The sequence below is a fragment of the Natrix helvetica genome (assembly GCF_964273705.1).
Source record: "Natrix helvetica genome assembly, chromosome: 2".
In the NCBI taxonomy this organism is placed as follows: domain Eukaryota; kingdom Metazoa; phylum Chordata; class Lepidosauria; order Squamata; family Natricidae; genus Natrix; species Natrix helvetica.
Genome location: NC_138552.1, coordinates 15,662,300 through 15,682,513, shown reverse-complemented (window position 1 = coordinate 15,682,513; position 20,214 = coordinate 15,662,300). Strand labels below are relative to the sequence as shown.

General features: G+C 38.2%; 1 protein-coding gene across 3 annotated transcripts in view; it reads right to left on the bottom strand.

Moving 5' to 3' along the window:
- The window catches only part of WDR7 (WD repeat domain 7), a 273,050-nt gene that overhangs the window by 147,199 nt on the left and 105,637 nt on the right, over positions 1-20,214 (bottom strand). For all 3 annotated transcript variants that reach the window (XM_081943578.1, XM_081943577.1, XM_081943579.1), the window contains one exon: positions 19,116-19,229. In XM_081943578.1, the coding sequence (XP_081799704.1) occupies positions 19,116-19,229 (114 nt within the window). The remainder of the gene's footprint in view (positions 1-19,115; positions 19,230-20,214) is intronic.

Here is a 20,214-nt window from a genome sequence, read left to right as displayed (position 1 = left end):
GGGCACACGAGTCGTTGATTTTCGGCTGGCCCGCCCATGCTGCCCTTCCCTTCCCAGGAGTCTCCACGCAATGCTAGGTAAGTAGAGGCCTCGCACGGAGGCTCTGCGAAGGCGTTTTCAGCCTCTGGAGGGCCTCCGGGAGGCAGGGGAGGCCGTTTCCACGCTCCCCAAGTTCCAGGAAAACCTCTGGAGCCTGGGGAAGGTGAAAGACCTACCGGGCCCAACGGAAGTCAGTAAATGGGTCATTTCTGGACTCTGGAGGGTGGGAGAGGCTCTTTTCACCCTCCCCAGGCTCCCAAAAAGTCATGCGCATATGCACGGGGAAGCAGAGGAGTCCCACGTACATGCGCAGGGGGCACAGCACAGGGAGGTGATTAAATTTTGGGTGTGGGCACGCGTGCATGCGCAATAGCGCATACTTTTGGCACCCAAGGTGAAAAAGATTCACCATCACTGGCATAGGGTCTCTTGCCAGAGCAGGAGGCTGGATTAGAAGACCTCCAAGGTGCCTTTCATCTCTACTCTGTCCTGTCCTATCACAAAAGAAAAACCGGGCAAGCCATTTCTGCGAGAAATATCCTCTGCCGTTAACTCCATTGTAAAGGGGGGGGGGGATGAGTTACACCAGAAGATGTGGGTGAGCAGAATTTGATTGTCAGGAGTCATAAGGCTCACTATATGACCTGAATATCTGATAACTAATTAAGCACATCCAATAATACATTTTCCCCTTAAATCTTTCGGCTCACATCTCTGTATGTTTAGTGACTATTCATTTTAGTGACCGTACAAAGTTATGGCACTAAAAAAACTGACTTATGACCGTTTTTCACGCTTACAACCATTGCTGCATTCCCATGGTCACGTGATTAAAATTCGGGCGCTTGGCAACTGGCATGTATTTATGATGGTTGCACATTTATAATCTTCCCAGCTGGCTTCCAACAAGCAAAGTCAACAGGAAAAGCCAGGCTCGCTTAACGGCCATGTGATTTGCTTAACAACTACAGTGATTTGCTTAACACCTGTGGCAGAAACGTCATAAAATGGGGGGCAAAACTCATTTAATAACTGCCTTGCTTAGCCATGGAAATTTTGGGCTCAACTTTGGTCGAGAACTACCTGAAGTTTTTTTTTTTAAAGTTCTTTCCCCCACTTATGCCAAACCTTTGCAAATCAAGGTTTGTTTGGTTGAATGGAATACATTTAAAAATTGCTTTCATTCAGTCGACATTAGCTATTTGGAACGGCGTGATGTAAATTCAATAAGATTGTATAGGGCATGAGAGGAACAGGGAATACCAAGACAAACCATCATTTACAAGCTACTCGTGTGTTTCTATTATGCAGCCAGCTTCCTAAAAACTCACCAGCCAAGGGTAGTAATCTCCCAGCAGCAAAGCAAGAAGCCAGATGAGATTCAGGGGAAGGAGGACTGATTTAGCAATGTGACAGCTTAGCCTCCCTTTCACAGCCACGCACAAACTACAGAGTCTGTCACTCCCCGTCACAAGGACACAAGCCAACCATATTAATACAATACAATACAATACAATAGTAGAGTTGGAAGGGACCTTGGAGGTCTTCTAGTCCAACCCCCTGCCTAGGCAGGAAACCCTATACCGTTTCAGACAAATGGCTATCCAACATCTTCTTAAAGACTTCCAGTGTTGGGGCATTCACAACTTCTGGAGGCAAGCTGTTCCACTGATGAATTGTTCTAACTGTCAGGAAATTTCTCCTCAGTTCTAAGTTGCTTCTCTCCATGATTAGTTTCCACCCATTCTCAGGCATATTTCCTATACACGGCAACCACCAAATGAAGTATAGAGTGAAAGTCATGACGGCATCAAACACAAAAACACCACCTATTAGCACAATGACCTGTATTCCTTTTTGTGTCAGATCTTTCAACAATGGCTATGTGGGAAATCAATAAAAATGTGAACTCTTAGTACTTATTACCTTTGCTGCTGCTTTGTGGGCCAGAAAATTCTATATAGAAACACGTAAGTGGTAAGACTAAAAGACAGATAGAACAAACAAGAGTCACAAAATCCGTACAACTTTAGTATGAATGCAATGTCACACCCAAAGGTGACAAATGTTTGGGACTAAAGAAGACAAAAGTGTGTGTGTGTGTGAGAGAGAGAGAGATAGAGAGGGAGGGAGAGGGAGAGGGAGAGGGAGGGGGGAGAGAGAAGTGCCATATTGTTATAGCCCTCCAAAGAGTGGTGAGAAAATTGTAGGACTTCGGTGGTAGGAGTCTATTTTCATTTAAACTCTTGAGATTGAAATAAACAAAAGCCGACAATAAAAGTGCAAGCTAGGCTACCTAATCAACATGCTTCAGCAACAGCCTCTGAAAAAAACATTCATGGCATGCTTAGTACTTTGGGTAATTTGCATTGTAAGTAAAGCTTCTTACCATTAAACAAAAATAAATGAACTAAATTGAAGTTGTTAAATGCCTGCCTTTTACAACAAAGCTCTTACATCTACAGTTCTAATTGCTTAGAGCCTGTCCTTATTCAGGTTTTGAATTAATCCAATTAGAAGACACGGAAAAGCCACATTAAAACATCAGATTAACATTTCAGAGTCATACGCCTCCCCTAAAATCAATGAAGAACTGTAAACTAGACAATTAAAAACATCCCTACCTGTTCCATCAAAAATGTTTAAGTTTCAGTATTTGGCTTCTTTTTGTCTATATATTACAAATGTAATTTGGCCGATTACAAAAAAATAGGGAAATATACAGTTGCACAAGGTATAAAAAAACACCTTTATGAGCATTTAATCTGTGAAAGTTCAATAGATAAAGGATACAACAGTAAATAGCTAGCACTGGAAACGCAGACATTCAGACATTTAAAATCTAAAATGAGTAAGATCTAGTTTTAAAAAATTACTGGATGCACTTTTAATTGCTTATGTTTAGATATGAATGTCAATATAATACCAATCTATATGAAAATCACCATGTTTGCATTGATGACAAGTTCTACAGGCAGGGAAAAGAAATCAAAATTGAAATGTAAGATATCTAAATAAATTTATCTTATTTTACTATTAATATCCACATTTTCAAAGACTTCGGGGGATGAATAAATTGATTTGAAACTATTGGGAAATGTGGGCAGATGGATTTCAAGAGCCAAAATAGTCAGAATCTCAATTAAAGTAATTAAATAAATGGACCAAAGACTTCAGTAACTGTGACTATGTGTGAGAGGTTTTTTTTATTGAATAATATGCATATCAAACTCCTGGATCAATAGCATATGCTTTTTAGATACTGCCAACTTGTAATGAACAGAATGAATATGCTCATAGAATTTCTTTATTGACCCGGATTTAGAAGTAAAGGGAAGGTTTTCACAAAACTAAGTTCACAAAACTAGAAGAAAAAATAAGTTCTTTAAAAGGCAGGAAAAAAAATGAACATATTTTGGAGAGACTAGATGAAAATAACAGAATGAAATTTGACAAAAATAAATGTAAAGTTCCTCATTTAGAAAAGTCAAATGCCCAAGTACAGAATGGAAGATATTTTGGCAATGTTGCTTGTGAAAAAAGAACTTATTCAATTTAATTAATTTAGCATTGCCAAAAAGGGATTAAGATTGCGAAACCTTCTCTCCGGTAACATTGTATTGCTAACTAGGGCATACAAAACCTTCACCAGACCAATTCTTGAATAAAGCTCATCCTCCTGGAACCCACACTGTATATCGGACATTAACATGATTGAGTGGGTTCAGCGGTATTTCTTGAGAAGAGTCCTCCACTCTTCTACTCACAACAGAATTCCCTATGCCACCAGGCTCGAAATTTTGGGCTTGGACAATCTGGAAGTGCGCCGCCTGCGTTTCGATCTAAGCATAGTACACAAAATTGCCTGCTACAATGTCTTGCCTGTCAATGACTACTTCAGCTTCAACCACATGAGCAAACAATTGATACAAACTCAAGGTAAACCGCTTCAAACTCGATTGCAGAAAATACGATTTCAGCAACAGAGTGGTCAAGGCCTGGAATGCGCTACCTGACTCCATTGTTACAGTCTCAAACCCTCACAGCTTCAACCTTAAACTGTCTACCGTGGACCTCACCCCATTCTTAAGAGGTCCGTAAAGGGGGCGTGTATAAGCGCATTAGCGTGCCTACCATCCCTATCTTACTGTCCCCATTTATCTGTATTTACTTCCTTAGTTCATGTTTATGTTTATACCTACACTTGTTACCTTGTACGTGTTTGTCAAATAAAGAAATAAAATTTCAATTAAAATATGAGCGAAGAATACAATGTGACTTGGAAATAAAGTCAAATACAATGTTAGGTTATATAAGTAAAAGTAAAGGTTTCTCCGTCCAATGCTTATCTCTGTTTTTTGGCCGAGGGAGCCAGCATTGTCTGAAGACATTTTACATGATTATGGGGCCAAAAGCGTTGTTACCTTCCCACCGAAGTGTTACCTATCAATCTACTAGTATTAGCATGCTTTCAAATTGTCGGTTTGCAAGAGCTGGAGTAAGGAACAGGAGCTCACCCCTTTGCTTGGGTCTTGAACCTGGGCTGTCAGCTTTCCATCTGACAATCTCAGCATCTTTAATCACTAAGCCATCGAGCCCCTCTGCTATATTAGTAGTTTTCAAATAATTGGAGTTAGAAATACCATTCCACACCACTAAATATCTTAAAGGATGTGAAAATGGTCGAGATGATTCTTTTGCACTTCAGAACAATAGATAAAGATTGTGACCACTTCTTACATGGCATCCTTTAAGTCATTAATATTCCAGGAAAGTTGATTTTAAATGTTTAAGAAACTACTCACCAAGGTGTCACAAGTAGTGACACCTATTAAATCTTACCTTTGTTAAACACCAAGTTCAGAGTTGGCAGAACAACACCAAAACTAACAAAGAAAAGAGGAGAAAGGTAGAACCGTAAAAAGGGAAAGTGCAAGTTTAACCTTGCCACCAAACATAAGAATTAAGAGTAAACTATAAGTGACAAACGTTTTTTTGCTATAGAAATATACTAGTGACCAAAAGTGTCGCTACTGCTTCTGTTTTTCACCAATGAATGGTCAGCTTCCTTCAAAGTATAGAATTAGCCAATGCTAAACTTCAAAAGAAGCCTTCATAAAATGTACTCTCAAACACCTCACGTGCTTTGCTTAAGCAAAAAGGATGATCAGAAAAAGAGAGAGCTAGCCAGAAGTCTGTGACTTTTTTTAAAAAAAATCCTTTTTCTCCCTTTTTACCAGAGTTTGCACATGGATAGCCATAATTCACAGGTGTGATGTAAAACCTCTGAAATATGAGACATCGCTGTCATTACTGTTGTGAATTACAACATTTTTCATATGGGCTTGTGATCAATTATAAAGGCAATCTATGTAATATATAGAATATATATAATAGTGTGCCACAGTCTAATGTAATTTATTTCCATCAATGAGGTAATATCACCCAGCACACTAGAGGCCAAATCTGAAAGTTCATTCTGAAGGTTACTGCTTCACAAAGGGACTGCTTTGTCCCATGGTTGTGACTTCCCGTCTTGCTCACGCCTCTGGTGCTCGAATCCTCAAATATAGCATTATTAAAATTACAACCTATGTTTACCATGAATGCAAGCTAAAATCAGAGCTGTATGTACATAGCTGCACAACATCCAGATACTAGAGGCACTGCCCAGCAAATGTTCAACAACCTCATCACAACAACTTGATCAGTTATTGTTATATTTGAATCCATACAAATGATGCAGATCTGCTTTTATTACCCTGTAGGATCATGCAGGATGGAGGCGCGATGGCTCAGCGGTTAAAGAGGCTAAGCGTGTCAGCTCTGGGTTTGAGACCCAGGTGCTGTGAAACAGGGTTCCTTGCTCCAGGTCCTATCCACCTAGCAGTTCAAAACTATGTAAATAAGAATAGATTAATAGGTACCACTTCTGTGGGAATGTAATAATGTTCCGTATGCCTTTGGCTGGCCACATGACCATGGAAAATGTCTTCGGACAACACTGGCTCCCTCAGCTAAGAAACAAAGATAAGTATCTGACACAACTGGACAGGGAAAGCTTTATCTTCTTTTTTAATGAACATGTAGTCTAGGTCTTGTTTTAATGGGCTCACATAAACCCAACAGAAACTCACTTAAAATGAAATGGGCCATGGGCCAAGCTGTTGGGAATGACTGTTCTTCTCTAAGTGCTAGATGCTGCTTTATTAATGAAAAGTACAAATCCACTAGAATATCTAAGTGGATATATTCTCTCTCTCTCTCTCTCCCTCCCTCTCTCTCCCCTTCTCTCCCCCCCCCCTCTCTCTTGGAGAGAGAGTGGCTATAGAAGTCCCTTTGCTGCAATTAAAGAAATATTATACATTTGATCTGATTCTGACAATGAGAACAATTAATCAGTGAAATGGTTTGCCTTCAGAAGTTGTGAGTGCTCAAAGCTGGAAGTTTTAAAGAAGCCATTAGATGACAATTTGTCGAAAATGGTATAGAGTCTCCTGCTTGGACGATGTGTTCTTTGATTAGGAAATAAAATTGCACCTAACACTTCAGCAATGTTTTATTTTTTAAGATATAAAATTATGGCATGGATAATCTACAGTTAGATTCATAGTCTACGACTAATGGAAACTTAATAGTTCAAGTCCTAATCCAGAACCTAAGAAGGAAGGAGCTAAGAATATGGGCAGTTCCAAACGGGATGGATTTTTATAAAATTAAGATGTTCAAGTCAGATAAATTCAATATCTCCAGATATCAAGGAAGTTCTTTAGTTATTACTCTGAGGGTTTCAATTATGATTGGTATAACAACATTTGTTTCCCCATAGGCACAGGAACAGTTTTTTACCTTGTGCCATCATTCTGCTGAACATCTAATGCTCACAGTGCTGTCTAAAGTCTATATGTATTACTCATATAGTATGGATATAGTAGTATCATTTATCTTTATTAACTTCTTTACTCCCTCCTCTTATTGGTATTATTATGATGATTATCCTTATTCTGTTGCTTTGCATGTACACTGAGAACTTGTGCACCAGAAACAAATTGCTTGTGTGTCTAATAACACTTTGATGGAAACAAAAACGAAATATTCAAGTTCATTCAATCTGAAAGTTATTATTAGTACTTGGCAAGCTGTTATAAATCTGCCCATCTAGCTTGAAGTATTAATTCAGGACAAAACAGATTAGAGGATGGGAATTATCCTAAAATATCCAGAATGTTACAGCCTTCTGGACTTCAAGTCACTTGTTGTTATTGAGTATCCAAACACAGATAAGTTTTCCAAAACCCTTACGTTTCACAACGATGTTGAAGGAAGTATGAAATCTTGTTTAAGGAAACAGCGATAGCAAACAAAGACCACCAAAAGCGGGCAACTATATCGAAGACAATGTCATTCCGTTTTCTTTCTTTGCAAACGGCCTTTATTCAGCAATGGAAGCTGTCAGACACAAGGATAATGCTGATGAAAGAAAAAGCCTGTGGTTTCTGACAGCAGCAGTGAACTCTGACCCTGGAGGACCATAAAGAAGCCAACTTGGGCCATTTTACACGAATGGAACAGAGTGATTTACGTGGAGTAGTTTAAGTTTCAAGAGACAGATAACATCTTACAAAAAGCCGCAGAAATTATGGCAAGAGCCTTCTAAGCACAATTTTAAAGAAGGCAAGGCATTAGAGCACAGGGGATTTTCAAAGATGTGTAACTGGATGCTAATATACGTGCTAATCTACTGCTTCTCAGAACATGGAGCTCACCTTTTGTGATATGTGTTTTTAATGTTGTACGCCGCCCTGAGTCCTTTGGAGAAGGGCGGCATATAAATCCAAATAAACCTAAACCTAAACCTTTTCTTACACCAAAATAATTTGGAAATCCGGATAATGTTTTAGAATGTTAGCAAACACAGGCTGGATACAAACGCTTAAAAAATTAATTTGCGAGAGAAATAATGTTGTAAACAGCTCTGCAACTAATTCCTTCCCTTTCTCATAATCAAGCGCTAGCCAAAGCGATTTGAGTCCTGCTGTAACAATAGTCACCATCTTCCCACTCAACATGAGGAGGCATTGCTGACAGCTAGGTCAAAAATAGGCAGTGAACATTTTTAGTTGAATGTTTGATTTTTTGAATCATATTTTTTATCATATTAGATTTGATGATATTGCGTATGTGGTGGTGCAGTGGTTAGAATGCAGTACAGCAGGCTGACTCTGCTAACTGCCAGCAGTTCGATCCTCATCGGCTCATGGTTGACTCAGCCTTCCAGCCTTCCAAGGTGGGTAAAATGAGGGGCAATAGGCTGACTCTGTAAACTGCTTAGAGAGGGATATAAAGCACTGTGAAGTGGTATATAAGTCTAAGTGCTATTGCTATTGCATGGCATACAGATGACTCTCAACTTACGACTGATTACTTAGCGACCACTTGAAGTTATGACCTATCTGAAAAAGAGGACTTATGACCCAGATCTGAATTGTGACGTTCATCTCCCCTTGTAAGTCACGTGACTGCCCTTTGGGCACTTGGCATTTATTCCTAGTTTTTGGCTAAACAGCATATATCGTTGAACAATGGATTCACACTGACGACCAGTGCATTCAGTTAATATGTTTAGGAGTCCTGTAAAAGTAAAAATATCATCAACAGCTAAAAAGGAAAGAGTGTTTCCAATGATATTGAGAAAAGTTGGGAAAAATACAGTTGATATAAGCTCCTATAAAAATAAGAAATAGAAGGTATTCATATATGGCGCAAACTTGGCAAGCCAACTTCATAGCTGCCAAAAACTATCACCCTGAACAGTATTCTCCACCAGAAGTTTGCAGTTGTGGTTAGTATAGAGAAGGGTTGATGCTTTGTTGTGTTTATGGCCTACTGAAGAGATGTAAACTCTTAGGATGCTTAGGATTGGCAACTGGAAAAAATGCAAACTTAACCAACACCTTCCTCACCTCCATATTCTAAAAAACTACCATGTGAAAAACAGAAATGCCCTTCAAATTGTCAGGAAAATCCCCAAGCACCTTCTAAGAACTCTCTGGATCTACCAAGTACCTAACACAAACATAAAATATACATTTTAAAATAAAATTGAATACATAAATGTAACTTTTATAAGGTCAAATCAATTTATCATAAATACTTTAATGATACAAAACAGATAACAACAGAATATTGCAATAGGCTTCCCAGAGTCCAAGAAAAAGATTGGCAGCTGCAAAATATTACGAGGGCAGGACCATCATTTTCAACTGGGGTTAAGCAAAAGATTAAGTAATATCCACATAACAAATTTAAATAGGATACCGAAGTATATCCAGTTGCCAAAGCTTCTCTTTTTCCTTTCAATAAATCTGATTACAGACAACTGTGAAAATTTTGCTTTCTCTTGGTAACAGAATGGGCAAATATATTACCTCTCAGGCGTCAAGGAGAAAAGCAAGATAAAAGCAAATACGGTTCTTGGTTCCATTGAACGGATATGACTGCTGACCATGAATGAATTTGTAGAATAACTTACAATACAATAGCAGAGTTGGAAGGGACCTTGGAGGTCTTCTAGTCCAACCCCCTGCCTAGGCAGGAAACCCTATACCGTTTCAGACAAATAGCTATCCAACACCTTCTCAAAGACCTCCAGTGTTGGAGCATTCACGACTTCTGGAGGCAAGCTGTTCCACTGATTAATTGTTCTAACTGTCAGGAAGTTTCTCCTCAGTTCTAAGTTGCTTCTTAAAACAGGCTTAGAAACAGCGTGGATTAAGCTCCTTTAAGTGTTCTGACTTAGGCTTCCCAAGAACATGAAGCAAACTCCTTGTCCCGACCAAAAACCACTTTTATTAATTTACTGTGAATTCTGCTCATTCACGGCCAGCACAGTCTTTTCAGGGAGGATTTATAGTCACAGACCTTGTCTAGCTTGGAGGGCTGCCAGGTCGATATCTGCAAAAATTGGCAAGGCATCTCAGTCAGTCATGAACCAATTAAGCAAACTTATTGTCTCCTGCAAACTCCACTCCCCTTTTGCTCCTCTTTTATTTCCTCTGGGAGGGGGCATTCATCGTCCACCTATGGTCTTACTCCCAAGTCGACCCCTGTTCTTTAGCTGTTCCCTTCATCTGGCAGCTCTGTGCATGCACACACTGGGAACAGTCTCCAGCTGTTCATCTGCCTCAGTGTTGTCTGCTTCTGAAGGCAGCTGATAACTGGCATACGTCTCTCGCCCCCCCTCTGCCTCCGACACAGAGCCCTCATCAGAGCCTTCCCCAGACTCCAGGACTGGCCCATGTTCCTTCTCAACCTCCTCACTGTCTGAATCTGCTGCCAGCTCTGCTGGCTGCTGGTGGGCCACAACATTAAGGGATATGGAGTACGTCAGGAAAAGCATTGTTTCGTTCGCTATCCGCCATCAGTACAAAATCAAAATCAACACCCTTTTGTTTACCACATTAACATTACATTACTTACGGGTCCATTTTTCAAGCGTGTGACATTCTTGCGCAGCCTTATTTCAATCAATACCTGGACTGCTTTTTCATAAAAAAGAAAAAAAAAACCCGTTCATATGTTCAAAATTCACAGGGTGGAATGTAATGCAGTGCTAATGAGCCTTGCTAACTCAAAAGGGTTGCTCTCTTTTGCAGACCTCCCTGCAGCCTATACACCTGCTTTAGAAAATTGAGGGATTTTTGAAAAATGTTGTGGTTTGTATGCAAGTGTGTGTGCGTGCGTGCGTGCATGCACACGTTGTTTTAGGGGATAAATTGTGTGTGTGTGGGGGGGGAGTTATCCTCTCCCATCTCATCTGTAGAAATTGCTTCAACTAACAAAAGCATACCAGTGGATTATATCTCCTAATATAACCATAAACCTAAATATCTAGTTAGAGAAGAAGCCTCTTGCTTTCATGAAACATTTTAAGTAGCCTTGCTTCTTTATCTTGCTAAATACTGGTGGGTTTTTTTTATACTTTATATAAAACTGTCCCTCTTTTGTTCCCTAAAGCAAAGTGGAATATTGACTAGTCCTATTATGAATCTCTGAGCTGATTTCAGAAACCAAGCAATTGCACACAAATGGGATTAGGAGACCAATACCTAGGTCAGTCCTGACTAAATGCTCATCCAAACCTTTCTGGGGTAAAAGCGCATATTACATTATTAATGGACCTTTAGAGGCGTGCTTATTCCGCTATCTTTGTAGCAAACGGGCTACTTTTTGCTGACATGATCATCTCTTCTATACTACATTTAAATTGCACCTAAAATGCTGCATAGTTATTAAAATTCCTTGTGTGTCCAATCATACCTGGCCAATAAAGAATTCTATTTCATTCTTTAAAAAAAACAAAAAAACAAACGACAGTCTTTGCCTCCCAGACACAACCTGAAAAAGAAATGTTGTAAGGTTGCTATAAAAATGTTGCCATAAAACATGAGTCCCCAATCCCTGGGCCACGGCCCGGTACTGGGCTGCAGCCAGGGTTGAAATGTACTTACCTTTGCTACCAGTTCGCAAATGTGAGCATGCTCACACACACCACCTCCGTGCATGCGCAGAACCTTCCGCGCATGCGCAGAGTGTCAAAAATGGACAAGATGGCATCCGGGCAGTGGGCGGAGCCTACTACCGAGTGCGCCTGAAAGGTAAGTAGAACAGCGAGGGGGGTGGGGGTGGAATCCGCTGTGCCATGCTAGTTAGATTATATATTAGAATATAAATCGCGCATCACAACTGATTGTCAGAAATACTGGTTTGCCTGAACTGGTAGCATTTTTTTTACTACTGGTTCAGGCAAACTGGTAGTTTTTTTTTACTACCAGTTTGGGCAAACCAGTCCGAACAGGAAGCATTTCACCCCTGGCTGCAGCCCGTTCAGAATTGCTGCTCGTGTGAGGGCATGTATCTGCTGCTCACACATTTCCTGCCCCCCTCTCAATCCGCAAACCTGGAAAAGGGTTGGGGATCACTGACATAAAACCCTTCCTTGAAATGCACAAGATCTTTTGGCTGTTTGGGAGTGGGAGAACAAACCTAGAATACCTCCTTCAACTTTGTGGACTTGTGAGAAGTTCGACAGGGCCTAAAACAACACTGCTGCTCTATGTTCATGTGAAATTGGACATCCAGAAGTTTGATTAAATCTGATATGAAGAAGAGGGGGTGGGGGAGGCAGTTTGTAGTATATATCTGCTTATCGTCCCCAGCAGGACTTCTCCTATGATACCACAAGCTCTTAAAATGATAAATGAATTTCTCCAACGGCCCCATGAACCAAAACTCAACAATAAATAATAAATATGTAATAAATAAAACCGCTATGATGGGGGAGACGGTTTTGATAAATGGATAGATCTAAGGTTTAGCTATCATTCAAAGTTTGCTTTGGGCTTTTCTACTTGCTCTGCCCTCAACAAGCCTGCTCTGGAAATTGTTCAAAGCGGTAGCAGGTTTTGACAGCGCTCCTAACCCTATAAAGACTAATGAAATTGTAAAAAGGACTTTAAAACACAGCTCCACACCCCCCAGCAATATGACGGTCTATCTGCCTCCGACTGTTTCTGCCCATCTTATAAGATGAAGATCCCTGGGTCTCTTTGATAAATATATATTTGGGGAGCCTAGGAAGTGTGTGTTGCAGATTCATCTCCGCCCCCCACCCCCACCCCAAAGAGAGTCATGTGAATCCCACGTTTTGGATGTTTATGAAACTGTTGAAAACCTGGAAAATCTCTCAGGCCTTGGGAATGTTTAGCTATGTAGTCCATGGTTGGATATATTGTTCTGGTTATCCACAATCTTTTTATTCATATTTATATATTTTGCTTTTCTTTTTTTTATCTGTAAGCCACTCAGAGCTGGTCATGAATTAGGCCACCCTTAAAATCGGATGAAATAAATAAATCAGTAGCTCACCGTGCATCTATTTTAAGAAAGAACCTCTGCTTTACAGTATAGGATGGCATTTCTTTTCATATATAAAAACAAATGCTATGTGGAATTCTTTACACAGTATTACAGTCTGCCAAGTCAAAATCAACTCTGAGGAACAATTATTTACAAATCATGAGATATTTTTATTTCTAGCCTTCACAATTTACCAAATTTGTGTTGTGGTTAGTTCCAAAATACTGATCAGGAAACATCCTCCGACAGCTGAATCTATTTTTTTAAAAAAAAAACATGTTCATCCTTGGTCTTTATAGGAACACAAGTTGACCAAGTGATAATAGTTAAAATGGGAGGTATGACACCCATTGCTATGAATGGTCACCATAACGTATCTAATGAGTGGCACAATTCTGATAGGTCTTTTATCATAAATTAGAGGATACTGGCTTTCCAGTAGATGTCTGGCCAGAAGCTTCAAGGTCATCAATCATGGGAGCTCCTCCCTGTCACTTAAAACTCTAAATTACATGTATACCCCTTATCTTTCCAGAAAGTGAGAGGTGGAACTGAGAAGGTTAAAAAAGAGAGATGATGCTATTATAGCTTTTTTAAGCTTCTCCTCGGAGGACAAGTGAGAGCTGAAGTTTGTCAGAGGCTATGAAAATGCTGCTCATCAAGAGGAAAAAGCACTATGGTGAATCTAGGTGACAGAAGACAGAAGGGTTGAAAGCTGGAAAGAAACTCTCAAAGACTTCCAGAAAGAGGCCTGCAGCTGTTCAACAATCTGGTGGCTAAAGGTCCAAGAGAGAAGAGCAGGGCTGAGAACAACAGAAGAAGAAAAAATCTGTGCAAGTGTTTGTCTCTATAAAATAGTCCCAAAGTCCACTTAACTAATTGAAAATCACAAGAACCCTGCCTGTGCGAAACCAGAGCAAACAACTGTAAACAAAATAAGCACATTGATTAAGAGGGGAAACCAAAGCAAGAAAAAAAAGATAGACATAAACAGTGAAAGAAACACATTAGTTAATAAAAGTATTGTTCCACAACCTGTCCAGCTTTGCAGACCGGTGGGAAGGGGTGGGGAGGGGATGGTTCCGTGCAAGTGGCTGGCTTCCGTGGCCCGGTTCACAGCCCAGTAGTGGACCACAACCAGGGGGTTGGGGACCCCTGCTGTAGAATCTTTAAAGTAACAGAATATAGAAGGAATTTTGTAATACAAACTTCCTTTACATAATAGCTTACACATTAAGTCTTATTTCATAAGTTAGCCAATTTTCTCAATAATCTTTTATTCCACTCCATTTTGATTTGCATGCATTCTCTGTTTTGTTGCTATGACAAAAACATTTAAAACCATAACAAGATTTCATTTACCTCCAATCTGCCATCACAGGAATTTAGAGTCCAGAAAGTAAGAAGCTTTAGAGCAGGGGTGTCCAAACTTGGGAACTTTAAGACTTGTGGACTTCAACTCCCAGCTATGCTGGCTGGGGAATTCTGGGAGTTGAAGTCCACAAGTCTTAAAGTTCCCAAGTTTGGACACCCCTGCTTTAGAGAGTTTTCCTAAACTTTCCATTAACTGAGACAGGAAGAATACTTTATTTCTTACGCGAAGTATGAAGGAGTATGAAGGAGAGAGATGTATTTTCACAATGGCTTCTACTTTTGCATTCTGGACTTGGTTCACTCTTCAATATGGTACAAAATTACCTCAACTCTGCCAGCCAGAAGGGATATACAGATGCTTTATTAGCAAGGAATTTCAGAAACTATCAAGAAGCCTAGATCAATACACAGTCTTGCACTAAATCCTCTTTCAACTATATTCTTGAACACTGGAAATGGATATTTTTTCACCATTAGATGCTTTCAAAAATAATTCATTTCTATTATATTTAGATTTCTGAACTCATAGTGATAATGTATTTTGCCAAATATATAAAAGACATTATTGAAAGTATAGGGTAAATCTGGATGGAGGGAAATATCATGACGGTGTTATTGAAGTAGATTATTTTTTTTAAAAGAACAATGGCCTTCAGTGAGCAGGGATTTTAAGATGCATTTATATCACTCTCCACATGATCTGTGTGACGCTAAAAGATCAGAATACAAAGTGTGGCAAAGACAGATGTTCAAATTAGATTTCTGCTCATTGACAGAACTACAAACCACTTCAAGAATACCATGATGTACATTTTATACTGCTGATTGGAATTGTGGAAAACTAGCCAAACCTTAGCGTGAGGTAAATATAATACACAACACATCTAAACAACCCATTGCTTTTTCTGCTGGTTGCACACGGGAAATAATGAATCTTTCGTAAATGAATGGAAGTAATTATGCAAAATCAAGGTATTTTATTTATATAAAAATAAAACAGACATTTATTTCAATTTACAGATGCAAAGAATCCAACGGAACAGAGTTAGTTTCAAACTTAAAATAACTTTATGGTGGTCGTTAACCAGCAGAACAGTTGGGTTCCGAGTTAGAAATGCTAGACCAGCTGCTCTTATGCAGCTCAATCTTCTGGAGGACCATCCTTCCAGAAATATGGATGGGGCCTTCCCTCCTGGGCATTTGGAAAGCCTTTGAGACCTGAATTAAAGGTTACTGTGGTTGTGGGTCCTTTGTGATAGTGTTCCCTCGTAGCTGCCGGGCTTGCTTTGTTTTTAAATTGTACCATTTGGCAATATTGTAAAGAAGGTATGCACTTTCATGAAACACAGATTCGCTAAGGTTTTATATCGTCTGGAAATAAGTTAGGGAAAAACTCTGAGATATTTCAACGAAACTATGACAACGGAGGCTACAAAAATAATTATGCAAATATAACAGGATACAAAAAAAAAAGATAGATAGATAAGCAATGATCCCTACCCAAATAAGGCAGATTTGTTTGTCAAGATTTTATTTGCAATTATTTAACAACTATGATTAATTTATAAGTTTATATCCTTTATGTATAAATTTTATACACTGCTCAATTCCAACACAGAGGACAGAGGTAGATGATGGGCCCAGTTCAGTTCTGATAGTCAGAAGTTTTGAATTTTGTCCTTTTTTTCTATTTTCATATCTGGTTCTGGCTGGCTGACTTAGCAAAATATACCAATATACAAATCCTACAAATCTGAAATCTGTCCTCCCATATTTTAGAGCACAGAATATTTTAATCTATGACCATACTGCTTCTTTAAGTTGAGGTCATTAAATCTGTCAACAAGAAGTAGTGATATAGTATTATAATCTCAGATTTTGACAATGTCAGTGACTTTTGACCTTTTCTTTTATTATATGGTCAGCTGTGCTGACCAAAGAAAGCTGAAACTAATCTTTGAGACACAAAAGCTGCAAATAGTGCTTTTCTATTTCATGAGAAATGTAATTCAAATGCAGAACTCTCCTATATGCATTAACAAATTATTATAAAAGAAATTTAAAGCATATAAATAGTAGATTAAAAGAGACACTGCTGCTTACTAGAATCATGCTATTTATCTTATTTCTGGTAAGTTCATTGTAGGTGATATATTCCTGTGTGTATTAACTAAAGGTAGAACATATGACAGCTATTAGAACTGGATTACTAACTAGTTAATTCATTTTAGTTACTGATAATGCTGAATTTCATTTTTCATATTTAAAACAATTTTTTTTAAAAAAATAAGTATTTTAACAGGATATATAATTGGAGGCTGTAAGTTACATATCCTACATCAGACACAATTGTCCAAATAACTTGAACGCTAGTCTCTTTCTACAGACAAAATAATTTTCAAGGAATGGAAGTGGAACTGATTTGCTTTTCTTTTAGTCATTAAAAAATGTTGACTGATTTGGTAAAAACTATGACACGTTCTCATCGGGAAGTGAATCAATAGTTATTAGCGTTTAAAATATAAATATATAAATATAGAGAAATGGAATGAAAACACCACATATTTCATTAGGATTATATTTATCAATGGAATTATATTTGAAGTAGTCTTTTGCTACTAATAGCCTGATGCTGAGAGAAACATTAGTAATCTATTAATAGTCCGATCCTGAAACCAACATTATAAACATATAACCAATGTTGAACATCTTACACTCTTTTTTTTAAAACAACAACAATGCAGTTATAGGTAAAAAAAGTAAGAATGTCCAGCACAGTGGCTATATTCTAAAAAATAATGCACATAGATCAGAAATTACTACAGACATATTAATTAATAACTTGGTTTCATGAATTTATATCTGGCCTCATCCAAATCAGGCAGTTCTCAATAAACATATAAAATATAGAAAGCTGTCAAGTCCAAAGCATAAACTTACACAGTAATTATATAGCTGTGTTGCTTTGAATGAATAGGAGTCATTACTCAGCGATCACAAAATGTGGGAAATTATCAAAACACCAATGGATTTACTGCCCCATGTTTTGTGGTGCAAATACTCAGTCTAACTACTATCTAGATCTTATTTCTTTTCAATTGCCACCAAAATAAGATTTATAGTGATAATGGTTTCAATGTATTTGCCTATGTGATTTTTGTACTGTAATTTATATAGGCATCTAGTCAACAGAAATACAGTTGCCTTTGAAAATTTGCACAAAAATCTATATATAGCTCAATCAAGTAACAAGGTCCAAGAGAAAGCATATACAATCTCTAGCCTATCGTCTTATTAGTTTTTAAAGAAATGTTGCAGTCATGTAAATTGTGAAGAAAGTAAATAACCTTTTATTTCAGTACACCTGCTACGGAGAGCTTAAACGAGAGGAAAATCAATTAGTGAAAGGAATGAAACATTTGACATATTCCTTTATAAATGCTATTATGCAGATTCTCTCCCTTTGGATAAAAAGGGAAAAAGTCATTAAGTTGCTGTCTTATTCCTTCAGAGTGCATCCCTAACCAAAGTGAAGCTTTAACTGAATAAAACTTGATTTGCTCACAAATACTTCGCCTTCTCTTTGTTAACTTTTCCATTATGCAATAAGTACTTATTTTATTCCACAAAACAGTAGACGGGATCAAGCTATTCTCCAAAGGACTGGAAGGCAAACAAGAAGCAATGGATGGAAGCTAATCAAGGAGAGAACCAACCTAGAATTAAGGAGAAATTTCCTGACACTGAGAACAATTTATCAGTGGGCTGACTTATGCATGCTCCAGTACTGGAAGTTTTTAAAAAGAGATTGGACAACCATTTATCTGAAATGGTTAGACTAGAAGAGCTCTAGGTTCCTTCCAATTCTGTCATTCTGTTAAACACCATGTACATTGCTTATATAACCACAATTAATTAATTGCAGTAACTATTCTCAAGAAAGAATTATTGTTTGAAATCTATCATCAACATGAATATTCTCCGTTTTCCCAACATAGATGCTGTAATCCTTGACCTATGCCAAACTGTCTCTAATTAATTTATTCGTTAATCTATCTTTCATATTTATATTTATATACCTTCATCTTCTGAATGTGATTCTAGGCAGCAGACCGTTAAAACTGATCACAAAAAGCAAGCACTAAAATTATACTATAATAAAAACCATAATACATTATAACATAATGCATTTATTAATATTATTAATAAAACTGGGTAAAAGTATATTTGGTATAGTGCAGCCATCTCACCAGTTTTCCATTTTCCCAGGATGGCTTACACAAAAGCAACTACTTGGGCTATGACCCTTTGAGGAAATAAAACACTGTAAAAATAAACTGAGCATACATCCATAATTAATGTTTATTATTTCAACGAAGTCAGTAAATTGTCTTATTGGATGAATATTTATACTTGATGATTTTAATGTTTCTTATGCTGTAAACTGTCCAGAGTTGTTCAAAATAAGATGGGTGGCAAACAAATTGTGCACATAGTAAGATTTGGAAATCTACAAGATTGCTCATGCCGTATTTGAGCAAAAAGAAAGCAGAGCCTAAGCAATAAAATTAACAGAAGCCAGCTGAATCTTTGCAGTGACATGTTTATAAAGTGAAATACATCTAGATATATTAATTCCTGAAATAACTTCACAGTGAAATTTCAGATGATGCAAATGCTTTATTGTAAAACATTGTTCAAAATGAAGAGATGTTGACTGCAAGTTGTGAGATACCACATCAAGAGCAGAGCGTCAGTGGGGTTATACCGACGATGACACTTACCTCCTGAGATGTCCTCGTCAACCAGATCATGTTCTTCCTCTTGAATTTTGGCTTCAGGTCCTGATGGTTCAGGGGTAACGTTAACGGTCTGAATGGTTTCTGCTGTCACTCCAGCTGAAACATCAAGACACAAAACACTAAACCCACTTGTAATTTTCTCTGAATTAGAGAAAACATATTTAAACTTTATATTATGCCTTTATCACATTAAATAATCTGATGTATTGAGATGAGATTGGATAGTCTACAAAAATTAGTGAATAGATATCTCTTTGCCCAAGCTTTTCAGACTTTGACCCAAGTTCAACAATTTCAAGATTTCTTGGGCTTCTGAACCTTGTCAAGATCTAATTAATAAACTCGGGATTAATATAGAACTAATGGTAAACAAAAATGGTACTTCCTGCATAGGAAACAATGTTCTCACAATCTGGGTGGATAAAGTTCTACATTCAAATGAGGCTCATATTGAACAAGAGGAAACTTTGCAACTGACAATTGCTTCATCCCCAGTGAAAATCAGTAAAGATACAAAAGTACATTTGTCCTGTTGGTCACTTTGCTTCCCATCTGTTTGTTGTTCCTAACTTTTCCTTCTATCCATCTGTTCCCTCCCTCTCTGCTGAAAAAGGCATATGGTATGCTTATAAGGGCAGAGGTCTTCAGTTAGGGCAAGGACATGCAAACTGCCCTGTATGCTTAGGACACTGCATGGTAAGTACAATAAATGCACTTCACAATAGCACAACTATGCTTGTTGTTTCTATTTTACTCCATTACTGATTTAATAACATATAAGGGGTTAGGTTCCCCTTTTAAGGGTTTATTTTAAAGAAAAGAGAGGCTATAGAAAGATAATGCATATCTTCTAGACTCGGCACCAAGGAAGGCTGTCATGTATCCATTGTGAGAGTTAGAACTGGCCAGGTCAAAAGGGCTTGAGAGCATAGTCATCCATTTCAATAACAATGCATAGGTGCCAACCATACCTTCCACTTAAAAAAGCATGGTGAAGAGAAAGAGATAAGATCTGAGCTTTGAGACTGCTATAGCCTGACTCTTACAGTGCATGTGGCTTCTGATTTTCTTCGTGTTAATG